Raw genomic sequence first — 16570 nt, 5'->3', positions numbered from 1 at the left:
ACAGTGTAGGTCTATCACAATCATGCTTTTGCTTCATGGTCCAACTCTGGTCTCTCCCCCTACAAGAAGCCTTCCCTGACTGCTCAGGCTCATAGTAAACTGCCTTTTTTTTAAACAGTCCTACAATACTCATTTTATTCAATTCACGTTTTGAGCACAGCTCTAATAATAGCTAACATTTGTTAAGTGTTGTGTACCAGGCATTATGCTAAGTGCTTAATATGCTTTACCTAGTTCAATCCACGTAATCATTCTCTGAGGATTGTTATGTTGGCATCATCATCTACCACCATTTACCACTGAGAAAAACAGAGGTTAAGAAAGGGTTGGGAACGTGTCCAAAGTTGTGCAGGTCCAAAATGAAGGGGCTGGAATTTGAATCCCAGTGTACTGGAACCCAGAGCTCAAGTTCTTGACCATTACAAGATGTTTATTAAGAGTTGAAATGTGTGGTGGTCCCAGTTTCCTGTTTGTACATTCCTTCAAGAAATCAGGAAGCACGAGTGATCCTATTTCTACATCCTCCAGAGCCAGAGTTGGACACAGCATTGGCTTTCAGTGCAGATTTTCAGTACACAGAATTTCAGAGCTGGAGAGCACTTAGAGAAATCTAATGTAAACTCCTCTTATATTAAATAGAGAAACTGAGGCCCAGAGACAGAGTGGCATGTCAAAAGTTACATCTTGAGTTAAAAACTGCAGATCTAGGAGAAGCCCATGGAATTTATCTCCAAATCCAGTGTTTCTTCTTTCATCTACTCATTCCATTATTCATCATTAAACATCAGTACAATGGGATAAAGCAGGGAATAATATAGACAAAATCCTTGCCTTTTTATGGCGTACAGTCTCTTAGATAACAAGGAATTGAATACAGAACCACACAAATAAATGTATATTAATTATACATTGTAGCGTAAGCTAGCGCTTAAGAGGATAAACTCTGAAGCCAGACTTCTGAAATTCCAGTCTAAACTCTACCATTTCTTAGACGTGTGACTTTGGGAAAATCCATTCACTTACATAATTTAGATTCCTCACATGTAAAATGGTGATAGTAATAGGGCATTCCACTAATTCTAAGACGCACAACTTTCCACATTTCAATATCCCTGAAAATGAGGACTTATGTGGTAATTATTAGCAACTTATGGTTATTAGTGGCAGCAATTTTTCCTTAACAGTGTGTAAGATATTGGTACATACATCTGTTTGTGTCTTGGTTTAGTTAAAATATGACTCTATCTACCTCACAGGGTTATTGAGAGGATTAAATGAGATAATACATGTGACTTGCTTAGAAGAGGGCTGACACAGAGTTTGTGCTATATAATGTGCATTATTATTATTACTATCATTGTATTTACTATAAAGACAAAAGTAGAGTGCACAAATGGAGCTTAAAACATGGAGGACGGGGCTTCCCTGGTGGCGCAGTGGTTGGGAGTCCGCCTGCCGATGCAGGGGACGCGGGTTCGTACCCCTGTCCAGGAAGATCCCACATGCCGTGGAGCGGCTGGGCCCGTGAGCCATGGCCGCTGAGCCTGTGCGTCTGGAGCCTGTGCTCCACAACGGGAGAGGCCACAGCAGTGAGAGGCCCGCGTACCGCAAAACAAAAACAAAAACAAAAACAAAAAAAACATGGAGGAATAACTGAGTCTAGAAGGTCAGCAAAAACGTTCTTGAGGAAGTGACATTTAAACTGAAACAAGAAGGACAAGGATGCATGAAGAAAGTGGCTTATACGAAGTGGAGGTGGGTAGAGGGCAGACTGCAGCCTGCAGAGTGAACACACCTGCAAAGACCTATCACACTGGCTACTGGAAATGCCTCACCCTTGACAAGTGTGGACACTTCACAGCATGGCTTTTGTATCCTAATAACACTCCCATCTCTAATCTATACTTTTGCCCATACTTTTGTTTATTTATAATCCATTGGTCATAAGATATTACAAATATATTTAGAAGCTTCCTGAATTTATTTTTTTTAATAGTAGGACAGAACATTTTTGGGGGGGCAAATATATTTTTGTAATACATTTGTTGGCTAAAATTAAACACAGACTCTAATTTAAATGACCGTAGATTATTTTCTGGATGATAAAATCTTGTTTTAGAAGCTGACTGCGCTCTTCCTCATTGGTACAATTCTCCTGGAGATAATTACCAGAGACACATCTCAGGTTACCTTCCTCCAGGCAACTTTACAATATGAGGTTCTCACAACCTCTTTCTTTCAAGTTCAAAAGTAAAGACTGCCTTGAACTTCCAGTGGGACTGGCATGTTCCCAATAAGAAAATGTTTTCAAAGTCTCTTTTGCAGCCCATTCTAACCTTCCCATCCTTCCCAGTGCTTGAGCAGGCAGTCCTGTGGCTTGCTGTCATGGGCTCTCTGAAATTTTATGACCTCATCTTTGACACAGATTGTTCTTTTCCAAGGACCTCAACCCTCTTCCACAACATAACATTTTACAACACATTTAAACCAGATAAAGCCAGACTCCCAAACAGAGATAAAAAATGGTTTCCCTACAACTCATAAGTGCTGTCCCAGTTTCACCTCTCTGGTTCTGCATGTTTCCCTCACCCCCAACCTAAACGGGTCCTTTTATTTTTTTCCAGGTCAACTTATTCTGCAAATTCTTTGTCCAAAGGATTTATGCCTGCCTCTGAGAATTCTCAGCAAACACCTACCACAGGGCGACTGCCAGAATGTCTCTCTCTGCTCCGGGCTAAGCAGACCCGCTCACACACTCACTCTCCATACAGTAGGCTCCTCACTCAGTCTGGGTCCAAATCCCAGCTGAGACACTTAGTTAAGTATATGACCCTGAGAATGTCAATCAGTTACTTTAAGACACAGCTTCTAGTATGGAAAACGGAAGCAATAATAACCACCTAGATGTGTTGTCATGAAGACCAAGAGAGTTCCTAAATCAGTCTCAGCATGATACCTGGTACACAACAAGTACAGAATAAACAGTAGATGCTGTTCCTGTATTCATGTCCCTCTTGATATCTCACCCAAATTCTACCATCCTTCTTTTAACTATAAGCTATATTTGGTCACTGTCTAACACCCTCATCTGCTATAAGTAAATAATGAAGGCATCAAATGGAGCAGTCTGATGTGATAAATGTGCTTTTATGATTAACATTCATTGCATGGAATTTAGGCAGAAAAATCTTGGTCTGTTGTTGTTTGAACGTCTTTTGTTGGAAATGGTGTTGGATAGTTTGTTTACATTATCTTGTATGTCTGAAAAATAAGGCATTGGGTTCATTAATTTACAGTCAGTTTAGATGAGTTTTGTTTAATACATCTCCCAGGAAAGTTCGGGACGAAGGAATGGTGAGGTGGACAGCATTATAGATTCTGAGGATCGGTGGCTCACTTTATGAAGGACTGATTTCCCCAGTTGAGGTCCACTGGGGTAACAGCATAGCTGGACATGGACTGATCCTAACCAGATAAAGGACAGAGCTTACTCTGAGTTCAAGAATCAAGGGAGAAGGTGACTTTCAGCAGAGAATTAATTGTCCCAGATAAAAAAAATCTTCAGCAAAAACACACTTAGCCAAAATGTCACTGTCAGCACCCTTAGGGCTACTCCTGGTCTTGACACCAGAACCCTACACCCAACCCACTAACCAACTCTTGACCTTTCAGCAACTGAAACTTGCTTCTCATGCATTCATTCATTCACTCATTCATTCACTCACTCATTTATTCATTCAAGAAAAGATGTATTGATGCAGGAACTGTTTCAGTACCTGATATGCAGCAATAAACAAGATGAGCAAAGGTCAACTCTTTATAAAACTTATGTTCTCATATATAAATTTCTCCTCTCTGGTCTGCCAGAAAGTTGGCTCTCTTTGGATAGATCTCAACTTATTTAACTGCACATCTCACTAAGCACCACCCAACGTAAATCCTATGTTATCTACTACATTACCTAGAAACCCCCCATGCTACAATCCCCTTCAAGGCAGAGACATTCTTATTCTCTGTGCATTCTTGGTCTTTACAACTTCATGAAGTCCTTGTGTCCCTTTAAATGTTAATAATACAGGGATCAGCAAATAACAGAAACAATCTATAAACAACTGGAAACATTTAGTACATTATGAGACATACATAGGACATAACTACACACATTGTATTCTCATTTCATATCCAATTGCAATGAAAAGTGCCTGCTGAAGACATGAAAATAAACTGCGTATGATGGCAAATATGACTGACATCTGTATCAGTTTGAAAAGAAAATTCAAACTGCTTTGAATGCCATTTACAAATTGTTTTCATCATACTTATGTTCTAAGTTATTAGTGCTTAAAAGGTCATAGAAACATGAATTTTAAGCTGGAAAATATCTTAGGAATTATTCAGGGTTGTAATTTGTATCTTGCCACTAATTGACTGAGTGACACCAGGCAACTTGCTTAGCCTCCGTGACCCTCAATACATCAGACTAGATGATTGCTAGGGACCTTTCTAGCATTAAAATTATGTTTCCACTGATCTCCTTGTTGAAAAGAAGGAATATGAAGTTCACAATACGTGACATACCCAAGGTCAAATGACAGATCTGTGGCAAAGCTGGCACTAGGATCGAGAGCCTATGACTTCTTTCATTGCACACATTTAAAAGTCACACAAGGACTAAATGAAAAGCCAGCAGATGGAAACATCCAGGTTACTGCAAGTTTCTTCATTAGGTGGTCGGGTCTTAGAGGCCAGAGGCTGTATCTTACTTTCTTCTCACATAATCTAACACAGTTGTGCATTGCTGAACTAAAGGTATTTCATAAAATAGTTATTAAATTAATTGAAATGTTTATTAAATTAATGAAGTGAAGACACTATGGACTAAATAACTGATTATAAAATATAGCAGTAGACACTATGTTTTGAGTGCCCACCATAAATTAGGTACCGTACCAAGTGCATTTTAAATGTGATTTTTCATCTTCTTCTCACGACAACTGTGCAAAATGGGAATTATTTGCCTCTTTTTGTATATGTAAAACTGAGGCTTGGATATGTTAAATGACCTGCCAAAGTCAGTAAACAGAAAGGCAAGCATTTGAACCCAGTTCTGTAGGATTCCAAAGGATATTCCAATTCTACTCTGGTTCACTAAAGGCTTGAATGAATAAACAAATAGGTGAAAGAGTTAGTGACTAAATGAGTTAGTGTTCTGCAGCTACCTGCCTCATGTGGTTGGGGCCATACTGTCAATGGTTTTGTACACAGAATTTAACATGATACCCCATCCATTTGCTGAGATTTAACAAAGCTGTTTCACACTAAGATTCACCATGATGACACTTTTTAAATTACTTTTACTGAGGTAACTGGTTTGTAACACTATACATTTCAAGTGTACATTGTATTTCTATTTCTGTACACGCTACAACATGCTCACCACCAAAAATTTAGTTTCCACCCATCACCATAGAGTTGATCCCCTTTACCCATGTCACTCTCCCCATTCTTAAGGTCAAGGCCTGATCATTTGGACTGTGTGGTGCTGCATTTGATCGGACCATAGCACGTAGTCCTTGAACGTTCACTTCCTGTCTTCAGGGAGCTGCAGAGTAACGGTAGTTTATTCTGGAAGGGAGCATAATGCCGCCCTCCGGCAACATTTTCAAGCCTTCTCTGAGCCATCACTGAGACTCTTCTTTGCCTTGGTCCTTGAGTAGTTTGTTCTCATCGCATCCACTGTTACGATGGCTAATGTTTAATGACTGGCTTTCCAAAGAAAATAAGCCATGATTTGTAACATTTACCAATTTTGTTGGGTATAAATACTCTCATCACAGCCATTTCCAAGCTACCTGCATGACGGAACTGAACAAAGAGCTGGGATGAGATGGTAACAATCGACTCTCATGAGTTCACAGAAAATAATGAAAGGAGGAAGAAAGGGAGGGAGGGAGGGAGGGAGAGAAGGAGAGAGAAAGGAAGGAAATTTCCCTCCCTAGGCTCCTTGAAAAAATCGAATTCACCAACTTTCAGTTTCTTCCTCTGTATCCGCCTATATATAAACTCAGATTTTAACTCCATACAAGCCAGCTCCAGCACACTCTGGAATCAATTCCATAATCGGCCCTGCAGGTGGTACTAATTATTGAAATCCCTGGACAAACACACCTGAGCTGGGCTATGGCACAGAGGCAGGAAAACTTGACCAGGCTCCTTCACACATCACGGCAATTATCCATTCTTCAGCAACACTATCTCCCCAATTTCCTTCTCCTTTCTGGTCAGCTGGGAAGAATGATCCTTCTTGCTGACACATCCAATAAAGCATTAAGGCATGATGATCCGTACTTGGACTCCATGACTTGGTTCAGCCCTATAGATCCCCCAACAGAAGGAAGGGCTCATTTAAGGGAAGCTAAGCGACTTCTGTCAGATCTAAGATCTGAATATGTACAGGGCTTGGGGGTTTAGTTTTTCCATGACTTCCCCAAATTCTAATTCTTGGTGGAAGGTTGAGGAGAGAACACCCAGCTATTCCCTTGGGCAGTTAGATGTTCCCTAAAACAACTGGATAGATAGAAGGCAAGTTTCCCTTTTTCAGTGGCCGATGTAGCCTTCCTAAAATCCCTGGTGGTTCTCAGAATCTTCAGATCCTCATCTTTCTGTGAGCTCTCTTCACCCCACCTTTCCAACCTTATCTCCTTCCACTCCCCTGGTTCTCTTCCTCTACCTCATGTGCAGCACATTCTCCAGAGGCCAGCCCAGCTATGCTGCTCTCTGGTTCTGGGAATCACTCTAGACTTACTTCCTCTCTTTCTCCATCATCAAGATTCCTCTGCTCAAGCACCTTTTCTTCATACTCCCTACTGATTCTACAAGGCTCAGCTAAAAGGTCATCTTTTCCGTGATGGATCTCCTGAAATTCCCATCTAGAATACATTTCTCCCTTTTCTCCAGGCATGAGGTACTCTATAAATGCCTGTTCTTGATTTATTCTACATTGTGTCTTTTATAATAGCTGTAGAGGAGCGTATTATTTTTATCCCTGCAAAAATGTGAAATCCATGAAGGCGGGAACATTGTCCAGTTTGTCTGTGATTTCTCATAGCACTTGACACACAAGACTTAATGCATCTGTGGAATTAAGAAAATATTGCTTGAACGGATTTAACAAACTGAAATAAATTTTACATAGTGGGTTTGAGTCAAGCTCCATGAAAATATATTCAGGGAACTTATGTTCCTATTTCCACTCCTTATCTGTAGATCACCCCATCCATTTATGTCTTGTGATTTGTAAGAGCAAGGTGCTCTGCTGAAGGATAAATAAGATACAGCAGTAAGCTGGAAGGAGCTTACATTTTAGCGTTGCAGTTTCCAAATAATAACTCACGTTTTAATCAAATTTCTAGTCAACAGAAAACTCTGGTGATACTGTAGAAGTCATCCATTCTACAGAGAGGAAATGAGAGGTAATTAAGTAAATAGAATTTTGGAAAGTAGATAATTAAAGGATAGAAGAAATTTCAGGTAGGGGGAAGAGCCTGAACTCTAGTCAGAAGGTAAAACTCTGCATAGGGTGTTTGGGGGGTGGGAGGATTGTGAACGTGAGCAGAGAGGAGAATGCAAAGGGAAATGTTCTTGGGAACGTATGTAGCTGAATGGGAGGGTGAGACTCTCTAGCTGGTGTGGCTACTGGACAGCTCTTGGTGACCCAATTTCTCTAGTGCTGGAAAATATTTAATCTGAGTTTATATGTAAGTGGGTATGGAGGAAGAAGCTGAAAATTGGTGAATACAAATTTTTCAAGGAGCATGGGAAGGGAAATTTCCTTCCTTCCTCCCTCCTTCCCCCCTCCTTCCCCCTTTCATTTTTTTTTATTTTTTTTTTTTTGTGCATGAATTATATGTCAGTATAATGATAAGTTTTAAAGATACACAGATGAGCAAAACACATGCTTTGAATCCCCCTCTCCAGCCCCTAGCAAAGCTTACAGTCTGGTGGTAGATCCAGACGAGGAAAGAGCAATGACCGCCCAGGGGCAAGGACTATAACACAGGGAGGCACGAAGGCTATGAGAGCAGAGGGGAGGACCCCTGAATTTGGTCAGGGCTGGGGGTGGCGAGTCATGAATGCCTCTGAGAGAAAGGATGTTTGGGCTTCATGAAATGGAAATAAAAAGAGCCCCTGGGGCTTCCCTGGTGGCGCAGTGGTTGAGAGTCCGCCTGCCGATGCAGGGGACACGGGTTCGTGCTCCGGTCCGGGAAGATCCCACATGCCGCGGAGCGGCTGGGCCCTTGAGCCATGGCCGCTGAGCCTGCGCGTCCGGAGCCTGTGCTCCGCAACGGGAGAGGCCACAACAGTGAGAGCCCCGTGTACCGCAAAAAAAAACAACCAACCAAACAAAAAAACCCAAAACAACAACAAAAAAAAGAGCCCCTGGTCTCCAAGTAAAAGGAGGAGAAAGACATTTCAAGGGGGTGGAAAACAGCCCATGAAAGGGACGCAGGCATGAAAAGGCATGGTGCCTTCAGGGAAGTGCGGGTATCAGTGGACCTAGAGCCCACGGTATGTGACAAATAGAGGCAGGAGATAAAGTGATAAAAGTAAGCATGATTTTGTCAAGATAAATAATGAATTAACAAATACGGCGACTAGGCCTCTCGCTGTTTGTTTAGAACATGAGAGGACTATTTGGGAAGAAGAGTTTAGAGCCTTGCTGTACCAAGGGTAGTACCTGGGTCAGAAATATCAGCAAGAGCTGACGGCCTTTTAGGGAAGTAGACTCTCAGGCCTCACTGTAGACCTACTGAGGGCTTGAGAAGCATTGGTTAGGAGCACAGGATCCTAGGTTTGAATCCTGGCTCTGCCACCTGTGTGTGTGACTTTGTTCCTTTTATCTTTCTTCTCTGGGTATCAGTATCATCAGTGATAAAGTTGAGAAGGTCAACCCAGTGGATTCTAGCAACATCTTCAACTCTAAGGGGCTGATTGCGTGTGTGTGTGTGTGTGTGTGTGTGTGTGTGTGTGTGTGTATGTGTGTGTGTGTGTGTGTGTGTGTTGGGGGTAAGGGAATACTGCTTAGGGTGTCAGTGCCTTAAAGTCTAAATGTTTTAATTAAGAGAAAGAAGATTCAGCTGTCTGGTCCAATGGTACACTAGAGTTGCATCACATCTTCTGAATAGCTTCCCCAGTAGGCCTATGTAAAGGCTGGAAAAATGTGTCTGAATATAGGCTCCCAACTAAAGGATAAGGAGGGAATGATGGTTAGAAAGCCTAGTCCCTGCCTGATTCTGCAGAGACACAGGGGTTAGCCTGGAAAATCCCTCTCCTTACTCCCGAATTGCTTGCCCCATGGAGAAGCAGAAGAGAATTTGGGTAGAGAAAGCAAACTCTTGGCCTGGGCCACTGAGTCCCCTCAGAGCTACAGAGCCTTCCTCACGGCATCAGTACAGTGAGATTTTCAGGCAAGATGGCCAGAATCTTGTCAATGGAGAGGCAGGTGAAATTGCAGAGAAAAATATACCAGTATGAGTTGTAGGGAAGAGCACAGGACGGGGAGAAGGGGAACTGGGGTTCTAATGCCAGCTTCATTTCTAACTTGCTTTGTGATCTCGGTAAGCTTTTCTCCTCTCTAACTCCTATTTCCCTCTTTGTGGACATTAGGAGCTATTGGGCAGCAACTATGAGTAAGATGCTGTCCATTTACTAAGCAATAATTGTAGATCAGGTGGTGTCTTTTGGGTTAATAGTATCCGTATGTTGTTGACTCACAAACTTCTATCTCCTGCGAAGACCTCTTCTTTGAATAAGACTTTTGGATTCAAATGCCTATTTCTCATCGCTACCTGATGTTTAGGAGTCATCTTGAACTAACAGCCAAAATGGCAGTCTCCATCCCCTTCACCTCAGCCCTGACCCGCCTACAGCAGCTTCTGACTCAACAGATGATAAGTCCGTCATGACACTGTTCAGACTGAACGATTTGGAATCATCTTTGACTCCCCTTTATTTCTCATCTTCCACATCCAATAACAAGTTCTGTCAAGTCTACACTCTAAATATATCCAGAATTTGATCATTCATCACCATCTTCTCCCCTAATCCCTGCGTTCCCAGCCACTACCAACTCCTGTCTACATTGGAAAAACAGTGCCCTTGAACGCCCTCTAAGTTGATTTGTCACACAGCAGTCAGAGTGGTCCTGTTAAAATGTAGGTCGGATCATGTTGCTCCTTTGCTCAGAATCCTCCAATGACTTCTCATCTCACTCAGAGTAACATCCAAAGTCCTTTTCCTATATAAGGCCTTCCAACCTCCCCCCATCACCACCCCCTTCCCAAGCTTCTTTTCAAGTTTGCATCCTAACTTCTCTCTCTCTCCCCCCCAACCATACTGGTCTTCCTGCTAGTGCTGAAACAATGGGATCTTCCTGTGCTCCTGCTGCAGAGGCTGTCCCTTGCTATTCCCTCTGCCTAGAATGCTTTCCCCGCAGATGTTAGCATGGCTTCCACCGTCTCCATCTTAAAGTGCCAGCTCAAATGTTACCACCTTGGAGAAGCCTTCCCTGACCACTCTTTCTGTAATAACAACTCCACCCCTACTCCCAGCTCAGCATCCCTTATGCTTCGTGCTCTCCCCCCAGCATTTATCATCCCCTGACACAGTATATCCACATTTACCTGTTTGTCTATTGCAGCACTGTCCCACAGAACTTTCTGCAATGATGGTAATGCCCCGAGTCCTCCAAGAGGTAGCCACTGGACACATTAGCTATGGAGCACTTGAAATGTGGCTAACATGGCTGAGGAAATGTTTACTTTTATTTAATTTTAATTAACTTAAATTTAAACAGCCACAGGTGGCTAGTGGCTATCTTCTCAGGCAGTGCAAATATAATGTCTCTGTAGAATATGAACTTAATTAGGACAGAGATTTTGCCTTTTTTGTTCACTGCTATGTCACCAATGCCTAGAAAAGTGCCCGGCTACTATCTGCCAAATGAATGAATAAATGAGTATACTAGGAGATTTCCATACATTATCTCATTTAATCCTAACAACAGGCTTGTGAGTTAGATGCTACTTTCCTTCTCTAGTACTCAGAGAGGGAAAGTATCTTGCTAAGGAATGCCCAGCTAGTTCGTACCCTACAGCCAACATCTCCCCATTTAAGGTGAAAAAGTTCTGGGGATCTAATGTACAGAATGGTGAACAGTTAACCATATGGTATTACATGTGGAAAACTCCTAAGAGAGTAGATCTTAAATGCTATCCCCACATACACTAAAAAAGTAAGGTGATGGAAGTGTTAATGAACCTTATTGCTGTAATCATTTATATGTGTATTAAATCATCACATTATACACCTTAAACTTATACAATGTTATATGTCAATTATATTTCAATAAAGATGAAAAAAATGATAAAGAATACCCAGCTAGTGAAAGGTATTGATAGATAGGATCTAAGCTCAGGGATGGCTGGTGACATTCAGACACTTTGCTTTGCTGAAATTGGACTAGATGTTCTCTGTGGTCCTTTCTGAGATGCTGTGGTTTTATAAGTATTTGCTTTGTTGTCCGGCAATGGTAGCACATAGTTTAACCCCCAGTGGGATTGATGGACCTTTACATAAAGCCCCTTGTCAATCACTCGGAAGCCATGATTCTTCAGGCAGAGGGAGTGCAGACCATCTTCCAGCCGACACCCTCCCTCCCTCTATCCCCATCCCTCCTCACGGCTCACCGGTTTCTGGGTCGCAGAGCTGCTCACAGGCATCTGTGGTCCTCTGTCCGCAGAGGTCCCTCACCCATGGGGAGGTGGCGTTGATCTGGTAATACAGGGACAGCTTGGCCGGGTTTAACCAGTCGGAGATGTCCAGGTAGCTCCCTTCACTCACCACAAAGCTGCTCCCTGTGGGGAAACAGAGAGAGAGCTACTTTCTCCACGATTTTAGGGTACAGGTGTCTTGCCACTGATGCTGCAGGGCAGGAACAGAGACAGGTGCACACAAGCCGTCCGCCCCGTGACCCCAGGTCCTCTGTTCTCGCTTAGCTACACACATTCACAGAGCATTTGCGATGTGCCAGTCATGGTGTCAGCAGCCAGTGGAGACAGACAAGTCAGACGTGAGAGGCAGTTCAGCCTAGTGCTTACGGGTCAGGCCCTTAGGACTGAGAGAGACTTGGGTTCAAATCCTGGATCCACCTTTACCGGCCATGGACTTTGGACAAGTCACTCAATGCCTCTGGGCCTTGGCTACATCATCTGTAAATAGGAATAGTAACGGAACCCACCTCATTGTTGCGAAAATGAAATAAATCAATGTAGATAAAGTGCTTAGCCAGTGCCTCACTTGTCCTAGTAAAGAATGATGAAACATTCAAATTTAAAATATAAAAAAAGCTTTTGTTTCTGTCACCCAGGCATCCCCCTTGGAACAGGGGTCACTCACTAATACCTCAGAGTTGGGAGGCAGATTATATCCCTCGGAAGCACTGGTTGAGTATAAGGGAAATAGCATGCTGGCCCCCTGGCCTTGGTTGCGTTTTGTTTTGTTTTGTTTTATTTTATGAGAGAGAGAGAAAGAAAGAGAGAGAGAGAGATGGATTCAAAGAAATCTGTAGCACCTTTAAAAGAAAAGCAGCACGTATGCAATGGAAGATGCCTTAATTTTGGGATATAATAAGGAAAGATGGAGTTTGGGGTGAACTGGGTACTAAAGGCTCTATGAAAATGAAGCAGGTGCAACTCAGCTCTAGCCAGCTCTTGTCAACTGGGTCTAAAGGTAAGTGGTACAAGGACTTCAGGTTTTCATCAGGAGAGGCAGAAAATTTACATTTTTATTGTAATCAACCAATTTGGAAATGATGGTTTAAATTGGTTCTTGAAAGCTTGTGTAGGCCAAACAAAAGACCCCCCCCCCTCCACACACGCACATACACACTTACACAGCCATATGTGGTTTACATACACATATACACACACATATATTACATATATTCTTTGGGGTCAAGGAGCAGAAGCCCATTCAGGGTGGCTGCATATTGGGTGTAAATGCTGAGTGTATATATGTCGCAATATAGTGAAGGTAGAATTTCACAGAGGGAAATGGGGGAAAAAAAGAGTTCAAATAGGACCAGGTTCCTCAAAGCTGGACTTGGAGAGTGGTTCTAGATTTATGGCAGATCTAGAGACCTCAGCAGAAGGAGATCTTAAATTGTTTCAAAATTAGCATGACTTGGCTTCTCTCCCTACATCTGCTTCTCTCTACCTCACTACCAAGCAACAAAATCTTTCCGTGTAGGCAATTTAAATTTTCCAAAGAGGGACTCAATTAATAGACATCCTGTGGGTTTGGCAGCAACCTCTTTGTCAGGTCCCATCAGACCCTGCTGGCTAACCAATGGTCGGGTTCGTCTTGCCTCTGGTACCCAGCTGTGGTCCAATGGGCAATGGTCAGAGAGGCAGGGCCACATCAAACCCTACCTGGCTGCCCTGAGGATCTAAGATTCCCTGGAAAGGATATGGGCATGGCAGGCAATGTTATCTTCTCTAAGTCATACACATGTTATGATTTATATCATTGTATAGAATGAGTTCCTAAATAAAAGCACAGTGGACGATATGGTTTTGGTGAGGATGAAAGAGGACTCTATGTGCAAAGCATTGGGAGTAGATAGCATCTGGCTGGGAGAAAAGGAAATGACCACATTTGAAGTTGGCCTTAAAATCCTTGGCAGCTAAAGCAAAAAAAGAAGAAGTCTGTTGGATTCCATATTTTAAATTTCTGGCAAGGGGAGATATGCAAATCGATCTCCAAAGCCATATTTTCCCCTCTGGAACTAAGCCCGAGCAGAAACATGTCACATGGGTCCTTGTGCAAGGCACTGAACGTCAGTATCAACTACAGATTTTTCTTTTAAAAAGCACAGTCATGCTGTTTAAGTGGATAATTCTTGTATTTATTCTCACTAAAGACTGAGGGATGGATATTGAATTATGTCCCAGGGCTGAGTTTGGCTAATCCCACTACTTTAGGAAAGCTACACAGCACAGGGATAAAGAGAATAGTCAGCAAGATATGTATTCAGATCTTCACTCCGCTACCCACCAGCTCTGTAAACTTGGACAAGAAAACAAATCCTCAGTTATATCCCGTGAAAGCTGTGAATACTGATTTCCCCTTCACAGGGTTAAAAAAAGATAAGGATTTAATGAGACAATGCATTTGTCTTAGGTCAGGTTCACCAGAAATCACTCTTAATGGCAAAGACTGACATGCAGGAGGTTTTTTGGGGTGTTCTCTTGTGAGGGCATGAGCAAAGAGGGGTTGGGCAGAGGGAGAAGGTAGATCGCCATGCCGTTGTAGCAAAGCCCTCAGCTGATCCCACGGGAAGCCCTGGAACTAAGATGGTCCTTCTGAGTTGTTCCAAATCAAGATAAGGGTGTCAGGTCTTCGTATCCCCACAGAGCCAGTCATAGGCCATAAGACATCCCTGGGGAAGGGACATAAACTTGGATGAAGTGGTCCCTTTTAATGGAGGGCATTTCTCCAAGGAAGACTGAGAGAGAGTGGTCAACCGTCAACATTCCAGGTGGCTGGGGGAATGAGTGCCCCTGTTCTAATGAGAGATTTGGAAGCAGCATTACAACATCCACTATAGTACGTGAAGTCCCTGGCACATGGGGGAATCTCAACTTGCTGGAGCTATTTTCATTACTACTTGGATTTCTTATGAGCTTGGAAGCTCTGAATGCAATACTGGTTAACAGATCTTTTCAAACATGAGAAATATGATTCTCATTGGAAGTGACTCACTCGAGAGCAGGTTATCCTCAGCTTCCTTAAAAAGATACTACGCCTAGGTATACTGTTGGTTTAATGACACAAGGAAGTTACCATCCTTTGAATGCACTCTCTGGTCCAGATCCTGGGATGAATGCTCACTTAATCCCTACAAGAGCCTTGCAGCATGGGTATGTCCCTGCTTTTACAGAAGGACAACGTGAAGTTCAGAGAAATGTTGACTTAGCCAAACTTGCACAACTATTAAGTGGCCAAAGGGGAAACTGAACCCAGGTTTCTCAGCATTCAAAGCTGGGACCTGCCCATTATTCCAGACTGTCTTGAGAATTGGAGCTTTTGTTGGGTATCAGGCAGAGGTGACTTCCTTGGTCTTTCTCCTCCCCCTCTGGGAGTCTGTGCATCCCCCTTCAGTGTGTTCCTATAGTGGTGAAGGGCTTTTGCTTTCTCTAATAGGTTGTGATCTCCTGCAGGGAAGGATTCGTTCATTACTCCGTTGCAATCCAGCTCTCAGTAAAAAGGCTTTGCACATATTAGGAGCTTGGTGACTATCTGCTTAATGAAATAATGAAATCAAAATTCCATGCATGATAAAAGGAGCCTGATTTTAACTCAGGCAAGATGGTTCTGTGGGACGTGAGGCCACCATCTTCTTGGTCTGCTGGATTTCTGAACAAAGTCACTATTCCTCGCCCCAGCAACTCATTCCTTGATTTACTGTCCTGTAGTGCGGTGAGCAGCACGAGCTTGGACTCTTAACAAATGTTGGCGCAGCCAGCCAGGAGCCTTGCTACTTGTGGCCAGCCAGCCCTGGTTGGGGAATTTGGGGGTAAGGCCCTAGCAGCTGCCGGGACAGCTTGTCCTGAGGATCTTTCCCTTCAAAATTCCCCAAAGTGGCACCAGCTTCCCCAGAGCTTGAAAGTTGGAGCAACAAATCGACGTTTCGGAGCCAACAGGGTCCATACACTAGAAATCAACTCCCAGAGCTGATGTTATTATAAGTGCCAAAGGGCAGGAACTCTTTAATAAGTCTTTTGCATTGTCATCAGAATAAAGGTACAACTGCTTCACAACAGACAGGCCGTGTGGATGAAAGGCTCTTGGTGCTGCAGCCAGGAATCAGTCAGTGCTGTGCCTCTGAGGTGGGAGAGTCAACTTCAGGACACTGGTCCACAAGAGACCTCCCAGCTCCACGTAATATCAAATGGCAAAAATCTCCCAGAGATCTCCATCTCAACACCAACACCCAGCTTCACTCAACGACCAGCAAGCTCCAGTGCTGGACACCCTATGCCAAACAACTAGCAAGACAGGAACACAACCCCACCCATTAGCAGAGAGGCTGCCTAAAATCATAATAAGGCCACAGACACCCCAAAACACACGACCAGATGTGGACCTGCCCACCAGAAAGACAAGATCCAGCCTCATCCACCAGAACACAGGCACTAGTCCCCTCCACCAGGAAGCCTACACAACCCACTGAACCAACTTTAGCCACTGGGGACAGACACCGAAAACAATGGGAACTACGAGTCTGCAGCCTGCAAAAAGGAGACCCCAAACACAGTATGATAAGCAAAATGAGAAGACAGAGAAACACACAGCAGATGAAGGAGCAAGATAAAAACCCACCAGACCAAACAAATGAAGAGGAAATAGGCAGTCTACCTGAAAAAGAATTCAGAATAATGATAGTAAAGATGATCCAAAACCTTGGAAATAGAATAAAGAAAATGCAAGAAACATTTAACAAGGACCT

General features: G+C 43.1%; 1 protein-coding gene across 2 annotated transcripts in view; it reads right to left on the bottom strand.

The window, feature by feature from the left end:
* The window catches only part of ASTN2 (astrotactin 2), a 912541-nt gene that overhangs the window by 483179 nt on the left and 412792 nt on the right, over positions 1 to 16570 (bottom strand). For both annotated transcript variants that reach the window (XM_060013324.1, XM_060013323.1), the window contains exon 7: positions 11748 to 11915. In XM_060013324.1, the coding sequence (XP_059869307.1) occupies positions 11748 to 11915 (168 nt within the window). The remainder of the gene's footprint in view (positions 1 to 11747; positions 11916 to 16570) is intronic.

Source organism: Delphinus delphis, chromosome 6 (assembly GCF_949987515.2).
Source record: "Delphinus delphis chromosome 6, mDelDel1.2, whole genome shotgun sequence".
NCBI classification, from domain to species: Eukaryota; Metazoa; Chordata; class Mammalia; order Artiodactyla; family Delphinidae; genus Delphinus; species Delphinus delphis.
Note: the sequence above shows the minus strand (reverse complement) of the source record. Positions and strands in the feature narration are given on the sequence as shown.